Source organism: Papilio polytes, unplaced genomic scaffold (genome assembly GCF_000836215.1).
Source record: "Papilio polytes unplaced genomic scaffold, Ppol_1.0 DF824180.1, whole genome shotgun sequence".
In the NCBI taxonomy this organism is placed as follows: Eukaryota; Metazoa; Arthropoda; class Insecta; order Lepidoptera; family Papilionidae; genus Papilio; species Papilio polytes.
In genome coordinates, this window is record NW_013525024.1 from 173,165 (window position 1) to 191,541 (window position 18,377).

Below are 18,377 nucleotides of genomic sequence, written 5' to 3' on the forward strand. Positions count from 1 at the left end.
GATATTACATTGTAACCGGAACAAACGGCATTGGCTTTAGCTAGCGACGTGCCGCATCGGGCTGTCGCAGTCGCCGTCGCCTCTGAGGTTTCACTTTTCATCGTGACGCTGGTGAGAGGTGAGACCTCTACCTCTCCGTCCGAATTTCGCAACCGTTGTCGAAACAAACGCACGCCCCCTACTCACACTATTCATCGATAAAATCATTTATACACATAATGGTCTCCAACAGAACGAGATTTAATAGTATCCAACTGTAAAAATTAATCATCTCAATACAAATTCGTTTTTATAGAGTTAACATAAGGAAGAATAAATAATAGATCATTATAATATATGTTTATTAAGTCGATCAATGTTGTAACTAGTTTGCAATAAACCTGTTCCTACAAGGCATTGAGAATGTAAGATACCTATTTGCCGCTTTGGGGCGAAACCTATTGCTGAAGGCGAATAATTTCAAAATACTATCTATTCTATTATAGTTACATTCTTTTAATCCTAAGGCTCTACTTTCGACGCAATTCAAAAGAATTCGTGATTGGAGCGAATTTCGCAATCGCGGCGCCGAGCTTCGGTAAAGTGAAAGCTCACAAAGAAGTCTTTTAGTTTTTTTTTCTTAACACTATCGACATTGTCGAATAAAGATGAAATAACGATAAATTGAATGTACTTTAAAGAATCATTGTTTGTAGAGTTCTATGGATATTGTTAGTTCAAAATTATTAAAACAGAAATTGCATATACTTGGTACATATTAACAAAAATACAGGTATTGTAATTAGGTCAGGTGCACCGTACTCAAGTTCATTATCAAAGAATTTAGAGTAATTTCTCTTAGCTGCCCATCGAAAATATTTTCATTTAACAATATATGATGACGTTGGCCCGCTTAAAACACGAATCAACGAAATTCAAAGATGGCGTCGCGTTTGCCTGGTACTTGGCGCGGCCGCCATGACACACTGACCTACTTTAAAAATGGAACGACATACTAGAAAAGTGCCGCATACAACGATGTTTGAGAATACCAAAAATACAAATTATATCATGTCTTCTTGTTACAATATTAGGTGTAAAGAATAGTTGGTAAGTTCTTAAATGATGGAAATTAATTCAATCATTGTTTCAAATCTGGCATGCTGCTAGCTGCGACGTCCTCGCTCAGGTAGCTCAGTGGGCCAGTAGGGCGGCAATACAGCCCGCATTTTGATGTCGCAACACTGCAACTTACTAACTGTTTATCAGTTCTTCATTCTCCGATAGAATCCTAAAGGGACTAATATATTGTAATGTTATTGATAATATACAACTCGATAAATTGATTCGGACAAGTTGGGCTTAAACCGACTGTCGTATATTGAATAGACATTTCAGTGTCATGGGCAGAGAGTACGTGGACTTATTGAGGACAGAAAATTAATAGCGCATTCCTGAGCAACACTTCTATTCATATGTGATTAAACATTCATGTTGTTGTTTAACTTTGTTATAGTTTGATGTGAAGTTGAGTTACATTAAATATTTCGCGTGCGTTTGCGCAACTACGTATACAATGAGAATGCGGGGCAACGGTAGTTGGGCGGGGAGTGGGGCGGGGGCACTTTCTCGTCAAGTACACGTTTGCTTTCGTCGGTGGTGCGACAGCAACGGCCCGTTATCTCATTTGGCAGGTGCCGGTATGCCGGCTTCGTTTAGAGAAAGTGTTACAAAAATGAGCGTCTTTAATGTTATGCAAAGTTGCTGTAGTGAATTACGTCGCTATAATAAACTACAAGTATACGATGCATTCATTTTTATATAGAAATAATAAATTAGTTTTATATGGTTAGGTCATTAGCTAGTTATTACTCACCCGGATTTTCAGCGATGTTGACTTTCAATCGACCTACCGACAGGTTATTCCACCGATCTAAGGAACAAAAAATCGTCGGTTCAAATTGGCGAATTACGTTGTTATACTTCGGGTTAAGACAACCATTTATCAATTGTCGTTTTTTTCTTTACTTTAAAATTGAACATTATTTTCGTGTAAAATATTTTATTAAATGAAACCATTGTATTTTTAACATTTAGATTTATAATAGTTGTAGTCTATTATTTAGCATGCTACAACAAATGCATAAAAATGTAGGCCACAAAGTTGCCAATATAGACTGATTATAAGCCGCGTATAGACGCGGTGTCATTGAGCTGTGACAAGTACTAATTCTCTAGCACTGAAATGCCGCAGGAAGGTCACGTCGTTTTGTCCGGACGTCATTTATTTGTATCCTTCAATACAATGTCATTTTTCAACTGAATTCAACCTTGACTTTCCCACTTATATTTCAAACCTGGTCTATCTTTAGTTCGAATTGAAAATTCGCCTTTACCATTTAAAGATTGCCTTTATTTTCACTCGTTCTGTCTATTGGGAAAAATGTGTATAATGAACATATATACGCTATTGAATTGTCTTAAAATTGGAATTTGTATGCAAAACAGTGACACTGGTTCATTATAAAAAGATGACACATGTCGGTCATACGCATACGTCATTGCTTTAAATGAATCGTCGATTGTAAGTGGGCTTTACATCCACAGATTTTGCATTCTTCCTCAATTTAACTGTTTCCGTTAACACTACACTTTGCAATCTTCAGGTTCAAGGTTTAATATGTGTCCAACTTTGTCCTCAACTTTAATCCTGATAATACAATAATGTACTGATAAGTCAACAGTGTATTTTTCATAAAACCAAATAAAATCCACTGGCCACATATAAAAAAATCACCACTCAGCGTTTACAATATACATCTAATTAAAGAATTTAACATTTCACGTGTTAAAAATGTACTTTAAATGTCGTGTTTAAAATATTGTTTATTTTCGTTAACATGACTAATAACCTAAATATAAACAAAAAGTAATATGAAACTACATATTTAGTATTTACAACACATTTTCATGTTTTTTTTTTATTTTTTATAAGCTTGTTCATATAACTTTTCTAATAATTTCGCATTTATTAACATTTAAATGGCTAATTGATGTTAAAAAATCATAAGGTGATAAATTTAAAGTTATTGCATACTTCAATTTCAGTTGTAGCCATTAAAGTAAAACGTAATAAGCCCTTAAAAAACAAAGTCAGTAACCAAAAAGTTCATTCGAATTATAATTATAATAGGAAAAAAGAGAAAAAATGGCACAGTGTTTTTGACCACAAATTAACATTAAAAAGATGCTAATTAGTGTTAAAGACAGCACAATATTGTAGCGCACAAAATTATAATGGCAAATTGACGTGGCAACGGCGAGCGGTAAAAAGGCGCGAAGTCTCGATGACCTCAGCGCTGCGGTGCGGTGCGACGAAGTCGAGCGGCCGCTTTAGTCCAATCGCACCTTTTTGTACAGCGCCGTGTAAAAAATACATCCCGACCTACATCAACCGAAACTCAAATGTGTCTACGAATTGCTGAAACATTACATTGCATCACAATTAACTCATGCATGTTATTTATATTAAAAATATAACGGCAACTTTTTCAATGTAATCAGAATGATAATTACTTTGCTTATAGATTACTATCCCTATTTTCTTCATTGTTTATTTTTATATTTTATTGTTGTCTTTAATGTGGCTGTAAGCGATACATTTAGTGATTGATTTTTGTGACAGTTAATGTCACCTTGAAGCGAAGTTTGTGTATTCGGTTTGTTCCACCTTGACCTCCTGGACGACTTCCCAGTAAGATGTATAAAAACATGAATCGAATCGAAAAACATTCAAATATACGTAGCGCAACTAATTGAACAAAGAAATGTACGGATCATTCACTCGCAGATGAATGCGTCAACGGACGTAAAGGAAGAATATTTATTGCCGACAGCTCTAAACAATGTAGTCGTCGGTATTTGAACGGCAACTAGATGCAAGGTCGTTCTCAATGTTACGCTGTACTACGGACTTCGTGAGCGTGCGATGTTCGCCAGCTGAAATAATGTATCACGAATTTATTATTGATAGCGGACATTCTTTCCGACGCCCAGATCTGTTACGTAGCAATGAATCCGACCGACGACGAGGAGAAAATCGCCAAGAATGTACACATCCGAGAATATCCATCCACACTAATACGTAACGTAATTCTATATTACGTCAGCATATTAAAATAAAATAAACCTACTCAAACATTTTAAGGACATACTCGTCATTTGCAATTGATGATGTTGATAAACTAACTGTACTACCTATTAATATTTCGGAATTCTTGTTTGTAACGTTTATACACCGTAATATGTAAAACAATTCTACAAAAGACAATGCACTGTGCAGACGCAGATAATAAAATGTTTGTCAGTGGCACACGTCACACTGCACAAAAGGTAGATAAACTTCGATAGTTGATTAACCTTGTTCTACCTTTCTGTTGGAGTGAAGTTCGGCGCTATACTGTAGTGATGGTAATGACCTGCAATCATGTGTTCCAGGTCTAAGATCGAGCCCGCGTGCTCTAAGGTCGCCGCCGCTCGTACTGCGCGGGGTGAACACACCTTGTCTCTGGCCGCTGGGTTTCGTTCGACGATTGCTATAGGTCTCTTTTTTATCTACAACGACGCAATAATACTTGTTTACCTTTATAAAAACGTTCGTATTAAACACTTTTGTTTTTAAACTGGTTTGACTGCTTCGTCGGTAAAGGGAAATTCAACTGCCGATACAAAGTTCAGACAACTTTAATAAATAAAATCTCTACATATTAATATGTAAAAAGAACCTATCAACACAACAAGGCCTATAGAAAATGCATACCAATACCGAACCTACTCAAATTAACATTTTTAGTTATTTATAAATATTAATTGACGGCCAAGGTATCCACATTATGTTCGGTTTTTTTATTTTTTATATTAAACATTATTTTAATGACATTGATAATGGTAATGGTATTTAATAAATTGACGAAATAGATAAGTTTATATCGGATCGAAGGCAGTAGATCGCCCGCCCTAACCCGGAGCCCAGGTGAGTCAACGAACGAACGTTGACGCGGCGGCCTTTGCCACCGAGGACGTCTACGATTAACCTCTCGGTCCTTCACACAGCCTTACCAAATTTGTTCTCCTACTCATTTACATGTGCCAATAATATTTTTACTTTTAATATAAAAATTGATATAAAAGCCTACTTGAATATATGAATTAATGTTACATGCGTAATACAAGATTGTATTATACAGAGTTTTAAATTTAGAAAAACTTTTTGTTTTCGTCTGCGTGACAACTTGCCTTTTGGCTACGTTCTGTGAACTTCATCCTGTTACTGTCTAATGCTGTAATAAACGTTCTGATATGTTGTTAAATGTTGCCAATCAAATGAGATGTTTAATTTCTCAATGTCGCCTTCTCGTGTTACATAGAGCGTTTAGATGGATTCGTTTCTAAATATAGTCATCTCGTATTCAATTACAATGTGACACAGATTTCTATTTCTTACTCCCCTAATCATCATGTTGCCCCAAATAGAATCTTAGATGATACTGTTTCTATGTTCGGTAATCCTTAAATTAAAAGTAATCTTAAAAGTATGACTAATTTTGGAACATAATTGAAATGTGATCTTTATTTTGTTTAGAGTCCACGAAATATTAGCAGTAGCCAAGAGTAAAATATTCTTTCGAGTAGTGACCCAATTATCATATCTTATAATATCCATGAAAAAAAATCGAGGTGTTCCACGTTTGTGACAGTATTGCCCTCGTCACGAAATCTATTTGCATACTACACAAGAGTTCGCTGCTCGCTTTTCAATAGGCCTGCGTCACATTTGAATAACGTAATAAGTTTAAATATACGAAATAACGTATGTTGTATTTAAAATTACCTTTGTAATTTTGATACCGATATTTCTGCTAATGTTTATAATTTGGAAAAAAACATTTAAAAATGTTGGTCGTAAATGGTCATCGTATTACTTACGTACATGAATATATTAAATCAAATACATTAAAACATTGTGTGTGATTTAAAAAGCAGTGAAAATTAACATGAAATAACAGTCAAATTTAAAGTTACGACTTTCTTAGGGACGATCACGACCTGTGGGTTAAAACCACAAAGACTGAATTCATATGTTAGTTGTAAGCAAGAAAATGATAATACGAGTTAATTTATTTATCATAAAGTTTTAATAAAGGTGAAAAAGGCTCGGTTGTAAATCTTATTATCCGAAACTGAAGTCAGTTGAACGGCCTCAGGGTCGCAGGACGAGTCGACCGCCTCTCGGTCAGACGCCTGGGGATCACGAACCGATCTTACACAATTCATACCTGTTTCTACAGAGCTTCTGCATTTATCTCGCTGACGTAATGATTGTTCATTGTCCTTATTTATAGAAAATCAAATCGCATACAATTTCATAATTCTATAATACGCGATAAATAGCCAATATGTTAGTTTTTTCTGAATTAAAATGTATGTAACTGGATAATAACAAACTATGAATTTAATAATGACTAATAATTTGATAATGAAAGAGTACGGTGAGAACGTAGTAAATGATTGAGAGGTGTAACGTACTTTCACAGATAAGATTTTTACATCAATTAATTACTAACCGGAATAAATGTTAAATCACGAAAAACAAATGCAGTTTTATTAGCGTGAAATAAATTACATATGTGATGAAAATGTTTTTATTTTCTTTTGCCTAATTTATATCTTTCTTTGCGTACAGGTCTCGTAAACGCGGCCCGAGCAGTTCTTGTGACCAGGGCTACGGTGAGCGTGACGACCAGATGAACGAGTGCAACGCTGCGCTTGTCCTCATGTCACTCAGCTGCTCACCCAATTCACCACGACCTAGTAAGTTAGCAATATAACCTCTTAGTACAGATCATCAGACAATTATGGTATCGGTTTCTAGAAAGTAATCGAATAATATCGTGTTCATTATAAATTATCATATTCTGTAGTGTGTACATAGAAAAGTTTCGATTATTGAAAACCGTAAGTCATAAGTTTGTACACCTACTTTAAATTTACCCAATTCAAGGATGTCTTAAAAAACTCAAGCGTATTTAATGCTTTAAACGATATCATTATCTGTACTTAGCCACGCATCAGCACGCAATACGCAACGCGATATGAGATACGTATATAAAGTTGGTGTTACATAAATACGGACGGTCGCTGTCAGTCGTATGAGAGATGCTTCGCTGGGAACGGACACAGTTACACAATACACCTAGAATAACATTCAATTTTAAAGGTAATTGGCAAGATTTTACATTACACATTTATAGTAATTGTATTTAGAAAATTAGTGTACATGTTTTAATAGTACGATACTGTGGTAAATGGTTAGGTTTTTGTGTAGAATCTACGAAACGTTGATAACGTCTAGACAGCAGTCTAGACAGCGTCTAGACAGGTATTCGGTGTAACTTTGCTCTCTTATTATGAGCTCCGACCAAATGCGATCCAATTTGGGTACAGCAGCGCTGTCGAATCACGATGGAATGTAGCCTTCATTGTTATACAATTTACTTCAACAGTTGCACACGAAGACACTCTAACATTCTTTTTGTTACCATATGACCTTAACTACTAAGTCGGCCACAAGATTAACCATATTACGAAAAAAAACTATTTTTTTTATTTTTATAAGTATCTCTATTTTTAAATTGCGTTAACAAGTAAATTAAAAAAAAACTACGATTAAATATAATATAGATGAATAGATTTATAATTGTTTTATGGACATTATCTATAATAGAATATGCAGCTGTAAATCATTGCACAATAGCCACCACGCCTCTAACAACGTCACTAATCGTAAAACTTTATTATTCATCTTCGCCGGCAGAGCGTGCGCGGGCGCATGCTACATGTCGAGAAAATAGCTGTTCTTCGGAGTGAAAGTGGCCGGCCATAGATCCGTTTTACTATTTATTTGTGCATTCACATTGTATTAGGAACGCTTCAAATTTTGGGGAGTTAATTATAGATAACAATAGTTTATAACAATTTATAGACTACGAGAATAGTAGCTGTTCTATAGATAGCTTAAATCTAAATTCTATCAGATTAATTTTATTTAATCCAATACGGTACTGCTGTAATTATATAATTAAAAGCAATGAAATCTTTAAAAGGCACGTATTTCTACGAAAAAATAAATAAATCAGTGTCCTAGATATTATTTTAAGCGATAAATAATTAAAGCTCTAAATTTAGAGTTGTAAGGTATGAGAAAAGCTTAAAATAAAAGTTACGAAGACTACAATTAAATAAAAAGCTAAATAAAAGCAAGACAAGGATTTGTAATTAGAGGGGTTGAGACTTAAATTCGCGGTTCTTGAGTTTGGCTGCTACGAAAGTTTGATTTGTAGCATATTGGATTACAAGTCTTAATTATTTTTAATTCCCTGCAATTTATCCTTGCCTTGGTTTCTTTATAAAGATTTTCGGGACTGAAGACCCTTAGTAATTTTTGTGCCCCGTACAAGAGTCACTGCCCCTGACAAATCCGATTATTGGTTCAAGTGTTTCATACTAGAAGGTGACAAACGAGGAAATGGATATCTAATAATACTCTAATATAATATTAATTAAATACGCTAAAGCAGAGTGATCGCAGCCAATAAACATCTGCAATTCGTAAAATTGTTTATATTTTTGGTTTAGGTGCATGGGGCGGGCGATCTTCAGTGTCTCCAGGTGCCAGCAGCAGTTCAGGGTCATCGTGGCGCAGCGGAACCCCTTCCCCGCCGCCAGTCTCCTCCTCATTTAGCGATGAAGGAATCGCCATGGACTATGAGGAGCTGCATCCCCGCAAAAAAAGAGTAAGTCATTTATATCGTTAATTTTTGGATATACACTTTAGGCAGTGTCAAAAGTAGTTTGTTAAAATCGTCGCAAATTATTAACAAAAATATATAGAAAAAACGGACTAGGTGCAAACTACGTTTATGGATATTTTTGCACTCCTTAAATTAAATGTAAATAAAAACAAACTTAGGATACGACTCCTGTTCTTAAGGAAGAAGACAATAGTGTAGGTCGTGCACGTAAATTATATTAACCTTCAAAAGTATCGCTAAATGAAATATATATTTGGCCATGGTTTGCAAATTTAATAGGACGGTAGCTAAGTGTATAAATTGTTGATAATGTGTCTAACAAGATTGAAGAATCTTATGCATTTTAGGAAATCAAATATTCAGCGGTCATTTTAAAGACTTAAGTGAATAAAGAACAAAATTATGTGATACTTATCTTTTATTACACAACGAAAACTTAGGTCGTGAGTTCTTACTTACGATACCTAATCATTTGTTGAACGTCTGAACAACAAACACTTGGTACCGAAGGCCGTTCTTGTAATCTGCTTACTTTGCAGATTAAGCAACACTTCTCTACATTGCTTCAGCTACCAGGGCACAATAGAAACTTTTAAACAATTGTATTCTTTAATGATTTCGCGAACATTTTATAGTCTGTCTTCGCAAATATTACATAGGCGTGTCCATACACCGTGTACGTACCAGAAGCGGCTCCAATTAGACCGTAACATGATTCGTGCTCGCTTTCAGATTATAGAGTTTCTGTAAAATGAGCGTTAAAATGAATTATTTATAACCGGTGTAAGTAAACTATGTAGAGTACCGTCTTACGAAGCATCGTAAGTATAAGAATACTTATCATGTTATTAATATCGATTCGTTTTATTTTAATATCACTTTCAGTAGTTTTTATTATGCCCAGTACTCTGCAATATCATTTCTTTGTCCTCAATCTTTTCTTTGTCATTTGCATATATTGTAGTCAAACTACTTCTACTAACTGCTTTGTCGTGTGCATAACAAAGATTAAAAAGTTATTTTCGCTTGCATGTTCTATTTATTTGCTCTTTATTAAACTTTAAACGAAAGCAATGATAAGTATTGTTATTTGAACCACAACTCGTAAGTTGAAGGTTTGAATGATTAATGTAATTGTTTACTACACATGCATCAATCGTATCTTATTAGTCCAGCCGGCATACCTCTCGTGTACAATCAGAAATGCTTCACAATGATTAATAGATTGAGTCAGAGCCCGGCTGCACCATTGTGCACCATCTGACATTTTGCAAATCCTGTTGTGTCACGTCTCTAAGTGTCTCTATTCTATAGTTGTTGAGTTACGTTGCGGCGAGCTGGGCCGCCACTTTCACCACTAACCACCTGTTCTCGCTCGCTGAAGGCCATTATATCACTAGATACCAATGTATTGCAATTCCTGTTCCTTGTTTCGCAAACATAGCTAGATATTGATGCGATTTATGAATACGTTTATGTCGTTGCAATTTACATTTCGTATATTCAATTGAGATAACTTCGCGATATTTATCGTTTGCGAAATTCTTTTCTAAAAAATATTTTACAAAAAATCCCTTAGTGGAGCTTTAGTTGCAAACAATGAAACTTTTTCATCACAACCTAGCCAGACTTAGGGCTGCCGCAAACATTTTAACAAAAGTTTGTCACTCCTGTAAACAGAAGCAACCTTGAACAGATTGCCAGTCCACCTTCGCCTTGTGAGAACTCTACCTACGATTGTTAGAATGTTTATAAAACAATTGAATAGCAAATATCTACTTCTTTAATCAGAGAAATAACATCCCTAGCGAGTAGTGATTGCTTATAATTTCCTAGTGGAAAATGCATTATTGATTATTGCACTGATTTACTAACACGTGTACCAGTAGGCAGTAGCTCAGTGTGTCGCGCAATGTCAAGGCGCACTACGCACACCGCGTTCGCTCTTATGCAATTCTATTGTACAATTATTCTTATTAATTTTCTATATGAGTTCACGACCAGTTCATATTGCTCTATGTATGACAGATGCAATACACAATCCATAAACCGGTCTTATCATTGACATTAAACAAGAGTGACAACTGCTAACACGTTTTCCGTTAGAAATGATAAAGGTTTAAACAGAATCGTATTTCAGACTAATAAAAATTTTATCTAGATTTGCTGTTCATTTACCTTAAGTACAGTTATTGTTTCTTGGTATACTTTAAGTCTTTGTTTTTTATACAATAATAGCTGTTACTAAACCACTTTATGTTTTCATAAACGAAATAACTTTCCGTTGGCTAAACATAAACACCGAAGTTGTTTGAAATGTTCGCCATGACGATGACGTATGATAATTTTCTTGTGTTTGTGTTGTAGATAGGTACTTCTCGTATTGTGAACGTAACTGTGCGGTTTGAGCTCGACACGTGAAACAATAAAATCGTAATGTGTGTAACCTTGGCGGAGTGAAGTCACATCTCAAATAAGTTTTTGTTCAACAAGAACAAAAGATTAAAAAAATAATAAAAGCAAAATCTTTGTTAATAAATTCGATGTAATATTTTGAATCTAGGTCAAAAGGCTATATAGGCGGTTACAAATTGTTGTTTTTAACAGTGAACCTCTATGTTCATTTGTTACGTTGTAGTACATTTCACACTGTTTCTTTATGTAGGTTTGAACAAAACCGTGTGTAGATCGTGCCGCGTGTTGCTGTGGGTTGCAACACGGGGACGATTTGTATTCACGGTCAATAGAACAATAAATTATTATAGCCGCACTAACGTTGTTTGCGTACCATTGCGCGCTGTTTCTTGTTTCAACAAAGATTTTTCTATTTAATTTAACAATATACTTGTCTTTGATTAACTACTTCTTGTGTAGTAAGACTTGTATAAAACAAAAGCAATGAAAGAAAAAAGTTGAACATAATAGTTTTCTTCTTATAACAAACATTTTTGTAAATTAAAATTAGTAAGGAAATGTACTATGAAAGGTTAAATTGTTGAATTTAATGCTTAGTCGTTTGCATGTCATTTAAAAGTTTTATTGCAAAATCTTGTGTGAATTACAAAATGTTGAAGCATTTTTACATAATAGATGTTTATTTACAATTCTTAATTATTATAATGAAATAGGAAATCCGTATTTTCAAAACTAAACAAAAAATTTACTTGAAAACCTCCATAATTTTACTAATTACATTATTAACGTAGCATTTTGCATACTTGAATTGTTAATAAAACGTAGGAGTTAAAGCCTGTGCAAAGATATTTAGTAATTGCGCTGAAGCTATAAATAAATATATTTGTCACAGTCGAGCCCTATGTGGTGTGGTTACAGGCAACAGTAGCGTTTGAGATTTGCTGTAGGGTTGTCATGAACACCATTAAGAAACTAATGACAGGTTTCTCAGTTACATTGAACAATTCGTTAGTGTTTTTGATTTGATTGCATCATGAAATACGGTTCCGAACTTCGTATCTTGAAACAAATCATTTGTTTTTCTTTATCTGGAAATAATTTCACAAGATGGTTTTAAAAATGTAGAACGAAAACTGACTTCTTTATATAGAAAATAAGAAATCCGAACAAAATATGATTTGAAGGAACACTAAATATGTGTGGTAAGGAAGCAACGAATTTGAAACTCAATAACACGAAATGTTGATTAAAAATTTTATGACTTACTGTTTTCGAACTTTATTACTTTCACTTATTACGGAATTCTTTTGTCCACATTATTTGCTTATAGCATTACAGTGACAATCACTTAAAAGTATAAGCTATATAAAAAGTTAAACAAACTAATCTTTCTACTTCATATCCATGCAATATCAGGGTACATGCAGGTCTGAATTATTTCCTTTAATTGGTATTGTCGGACGTTACATATTACTAAGGGGTTCAACTTATGTAGATTTTCTATTAGACATTTGTCCTAAAGAGCAAAATAACCATTACGCAAACCAGTAAAAATCACTAATGGGTAGCCCTAGCCATGTATCGGGCGCAGTGGTAGCGAGCATTGGCGTAGTATTGGCACAGAAGACGTCCCGTGCCCACGCCGCACCGCGCTAACCTTGCGGCAGTTGGCGGCCGGTTCAGCATGGGCGTGGGCGGACCAGCCTCGTGTCACTCTTACCCACTGCGCTTACGTAATAATAAACAAACTGTACCACTTCACTGTCAGCAGCTACCGTTTGTTACATTATCGTAGTTATGCTACAACAATTTTGTTTAACTAGTTTGTAGACCGTTTTTACTTATGTTAGAATTGGAACGTACGATATAGACTGCAATAAGTTACATGAGAAAAGTAAATTGTGACCTCAATTAAGTATAATATTCTTGATGATACACACAGTTTTTTTTCAGTGATCGAATCTAATTAACTGGTTACTTTAACGTATAACGCTTAACTATAAACACAGCAGATGTTGGTTTGTCAACAATGATACTAAATATTTAACATAAACATATGTGATATAATTTCTCTTACCAAATTCGTGGCACACGCGGGCGACATATGCCCGTTCATTAATTTAAAAAGACTACAAATACGTTTGTTTACTACGCTACGGCCTCATTTCAAACTGTTTAAACACGACTATGACGCACGCACATTATTTGGTCTGAATTTCTATAGTGATCAACTTACAACTATGAATGATAATTTAAAACCGCATTTCATATAGTACAAGGAGATAATTGTAGATAGCAGTTTTCGTTGCAAAAATCCATTTATATCTAAGAGGAAGTAAAGATTGTGTGGATGTAAGATATTTATCGTTTATTGATTGATCGTACATTTCCTTTCCAGTTTGAAATATTGAAAAGGTTACTTTTTTTGTACAATATGGCATTTAGAATTCTGGCATTAGTGTGCATTTCAGTTCCCTCACAAAATAACAAACCTATAACGACTTCGTTCGAAAAATGGTTTATTCTGCAATGAATGCGATTGCCTCAACTGCAATCGGATTCATAATTTAACTTTAAACAATTATTAGTCGATTTACAGCTTAAGTGAAATGTGATGATTGCATCGAGCAACCGCCTCCGCAAATGGCCGTCGCCGCTGACTAGTGTTTCTAAAACTAATAATAGTGCAGCTCGACATAAGGTGACATAGCCCAGACGCGGCGACGCCAACTTCCATTGTCATATCAACGTTGCCAACACACCATTATCATACATGACATTTGAAAATCAATGTTCTAATAATCCACTTAAAATAATTCGTATTGTGAAACGAATGCGAATAAAAGATGGAAAGGACAATGACTTTAGCAACATCCTTGTGAATTATGATCGTATCAGGTGTTTCGTGCGGTTGCCATGTAAAGCTCCTATGGTAACCGGACACAATATTACAGGTAACGGCATTCCAGTTCACTTCTCTGCGGTCATAACGCTAACATCCGTGGGCGATTATCCGCAGGGTACAGGCCATTACACCCTTAGTCTGCAACAAGGTCATTGTGCATCTTTTCTTATAGAGTTGCTTACCGATGTTACGCCGATATCCATTGCATTTTCGGCAGTAGCAGTAGCTGAGTTTACTTTACAAAATTCGATTACATTTTATTTAATAGTAAGTAGTAGTAGTAATCATCTGTGAAATTGTTCTCTGTAGAACTGTTTATATAAAGATATCTTTCACTATCTTTTGGTTTGATAGCCGATTTTAACAAAGATCATCAAATCGCTATGGTATCGTCATTAGACCTTGACCCTGGCAGTAAACAAAGACAATGGCTCGATTAGGACAAATAAATTAAACATAATAGATTTCAATTCTAATCGACCGTGTCGAGTCTTTCTCACTTCTTCCGCATTCACGACAACCAATTACGGATGTTAACAACAATAGAAAACATATAACAAATATGGATATCGTCTATATTGAATCCAAACGACATACCTTAAAACGAGTTGGCAAAACGAGATTATAAAAAAATCGTGATTAACTGATTATAATGACTAGTAGTCATAAGCAAACTTTACCAAACTTGGATATCAGAATATAACTCTTAATCCTCTCCTTTTCTCTGACTTTTGTGTCAGATGTGAAAAATAATTTCACATTCTGTTTAAAGAGAATTTATTTAAACCTGCTGTTTAAAATCTGTAAGGTCGTCGTACTAGTGAAATATGTTTTAATGTGTAAGGATACATAGGTATGGAGCGGGTGTCTAGCCAGTGTCGATGGGTTCGGTCGGTGGCTCCTCGGAGTATCGGGCCGGGGTCGGCGACCTGGCCACATGTGATCAAACCACAGAACCTGTTCCTCTGCACTACTTACGGCAGACCGTTGTCCATCGTCATCGATGTACACAGATTATAAACTATAGCTGTATCTATTATGAACTTTGCAAACGTCATCTAAAACATTTTTTAATGTAAAAACAATAATGGCGAACTCTAATTTTATTAAAAAATACGAAAGCCTTTTTGTTTTCATTATTATGATTTTTTTATGTAAAACCGTTTTTCACTATTTCAAATCTTTGCTTAGAAATTAAAAATTTGATTGTAATAAATTTAATTAAACATATGGTCTGTGACATGTTTAATTCAATTTATAGTAGTTACGATTTTTTTAAATAGTGCTCATGCTTCGCATACCAAACATCGACCTTCATCTCTTGGCGTCAATGGATTAATCAATTATTCAGTTAACTAATTTAGAATACTAATTATAAATTAATTATTGCTTAGATTTTGACTGATGTAATATTTAATTTCAAGCTTTTATTTAAACGCGTGTATAAAATGCATTATACTTAGCACCAGCTACTAATGTAAATGTCACCGCGGTATGTTTATTGCCATTGTATAATCTATATGTTTCCAGTTAGTTTCCACTATCGAAACAGTCGAACAAAAACGTCATTATCTCAGTTTTTTCAAGGAGAATGAGCGGGATGGCAATTGTTTGATTGTTTTGCCAGTAGCAACGAACGGTATTATAGAATGTACATATGTATAAATTGTGTTGCCGAGTGTATCGGAGTGACGCCAGCTGGCAGACCTTGAGGCCGAGCGAGGCCTTGCAAGCTTTCTGCATGCAACGCACATACTATACGTTTTAGAATAAAAACTTCCATATGTATTTAATGAGATTCAAACAATAATTAACACGAGCAACCTTTATTTAATGTAAATGGTAGTAGAGTGCCGCATTACATTTTCCAAGGTGGTGTTTGCTAAACGTTGTTTTTAAAGAAGAATTTTAACACTTCGTCTACATTTTACAGTTTATAATTTTTTATTTTAAATATAATGTTAAATAATTGTGTGATTGTATAGTTATTCGAAGCTGTTAAATATACACGCGTTCAAATATATCGCGAGGCGTTTATCTATGCATTTTATAATCAGCGGTGAAAATGTAATAATAGCATTGTAGTGGTGTACAATCGTAGCGTGCACGCGCAAGGCCCCGCCCCCCGCTGACGTCGCCCCCGCCCCCCGCGGCAATGCTCGTTGCATCACGGCGCACGCGCACGCGCAACCCGAACATGTTGTATAACCCCACTTCATTTGCTTAGCTATTTCTAGTATCAACTTGTTCACCTGAGACCGTTATATGAAAATAGAAATAATTACTTCTTTCAACTAAGAACAAATTTCGTATAATTAAACTCAAGGCATTCGGTTATATAAAGATTTACTTTTAGAATAAAAAAAATATTGTAATTATTTAAAAGAAAAAACAGAGAAATCGATATATGGGCTGACATTTGAATTTACATAAAGTAACTAAAAGATAGCTATGAAAAGATAAAAGACAAGTAGCCTCATTTAATTTAATATTTTATATCTCAAATTGACAGGTTATACGCGGCGAGATAATATCGAAGGTGAAAATCAGTACAGTGTAAATATCACCGTATAATAGTCAACACAACCTTAACTTTTAAAATCACAACCTTGCGGTATCGCGTCGCCTTGCTGTGAACATAAGGAAATGTCACGCCGGCCGCGTCGCACGGGCTCGGTGCAGCGTTGATAAGGACACCGGGTAAGATTGGCGCGAGGCGTCGCTTTCGCATCGCCGGGAAATTGTGCACGAGCCTCGCTATCGCCCATGTACGCAGCACGTGTAACCTCGCTTTCGTAACGAATCGACCTCGCAAATCAATGAAACAATATGCGGAAAGCTGCACTTAAGTTTCTCTAAAGAACCAACTCGCTCCGATACCTCTCTCGGCCGGCGCCATTGATCGATACGGAAGCTGTTTGTAATGAGGTCAATGTAAATGAAACATTCGATAGTTTAATGCATCGCATATGTGCACCTGCATATATCGTTAATGTGGTTTTTTTTCTTCTAAGTTGTAGAAGCCATTAACAGTTACAGTAGCTTATGATCGGTGTGTACACTCCAAGCATTGATAACACAGTAAATGCAGTGTAGATCTAACGATATCATTAGGCGCCTGTTATATTAACAATAATTTAGAGTGTCAATATTCAATCGTCCGAACAATGGGGCAGTTGATAAGATATTTCAATAATAATGCTGATTGTTTAACAGTATCCCTTGATAATAACCTGAACATTTATTATCTCAACACAAGTACAATAATACAAGTATCACCACGGCAACATATCTATCGCAGATGAACCTAATTATTGCGCACATCCATTAAATATAATTGTGTCTACTGCTCTCGCAATTCTTCCAAGCCGACCTTGGTAAATAGAGGTTCCAAAGACCTTTTTTCTAGTGCCCTGAACTGTTTTTAAAATTAACAAAACTAAACAGTAGGTGTGCTAGTACCACGAACTTAACGTCAGATTAGAGAACCTTGTAACTTTCCACGGACAGGGCAGTTGGAGCGAGGCGATTATTTGTTGTTTGTAAAAAGGCATCGAGGCCACGGTGTCACAAGGTCCAAGGCGAGCTTAACATCGTCGTAGTGTACTGAGGTTTCGCAAACCGTAGCTTATCGCGGCCGTTGATAAACACGCCAATTGTTATCTGGAGGCGGCGGGTGACTTCCGCGTTGCTCACAGCTCACGGCCCACTGCTGTATAATCACTCATACATCATAGATTTGCTAATGACACGCTTCCTTATTGAAAAATGCGTGATAAAAAAGTTGATCTTGTAACTTTCTATATCAATGTAACAACGTATTGATAAGCTAGCAATAGGAATATTAAATCCTGCAAGTATTTCATTTTCATTGCGTGCATTAGAGGCCAAAAGCTCTTTCCTTATCTTTATCATCTACATTAGTTTATACCTGAATTCCCATATGCTAGTTATAGTGTTCAACAACTAGTTGGATCTGATATAATCGCTGTAATACTCTATCTTAAACATTATCACAAACTAGATATACAAGTGCAAGTAGCCCACGTAGGTGTGTTGATAACAAGTCTATTTTGCTAAATTTGGCACGTGACTGCAAACGTTTTCTAACTTCTAACACGGCGCACATTGGGCTGAATCAAGTTGCTCCATAGACAACTTTATCTGATGTTTGAAATGTCTCTTTTTTTTGCTTAAATGTGCTTTGT

The 18,377-nt window shown here is 35.4% G+C and overlaps 1 protein-coding gene across 1 annotated transcript in view; it reads left to right on the forward strand.

Moving 5' to 3' along the window:
• LOC106111174 (zinc finger protein 704) overlaps positions 1 to 18,377 on the forward strand; it is a 49,308-nt gene that overhangs the window by 15,702 nt on the left and 15,229 nt on the right. Inside the window, exons 3-4 of the mRNA XM_013293188.1 lie at positions 6,722 to 6,849; positions 8,674 to 8,831. Of these exons, the coding sequence (XP_013148642.1) occupies positions 6,722 to 6,849; positions 8,674 to 8,831 (286 nt within the window). The remainder of the gene's footprint in view (positions 1 to 6,721; positions 6,850 to 8,673; positions 8,832 to 18,377) is intronic.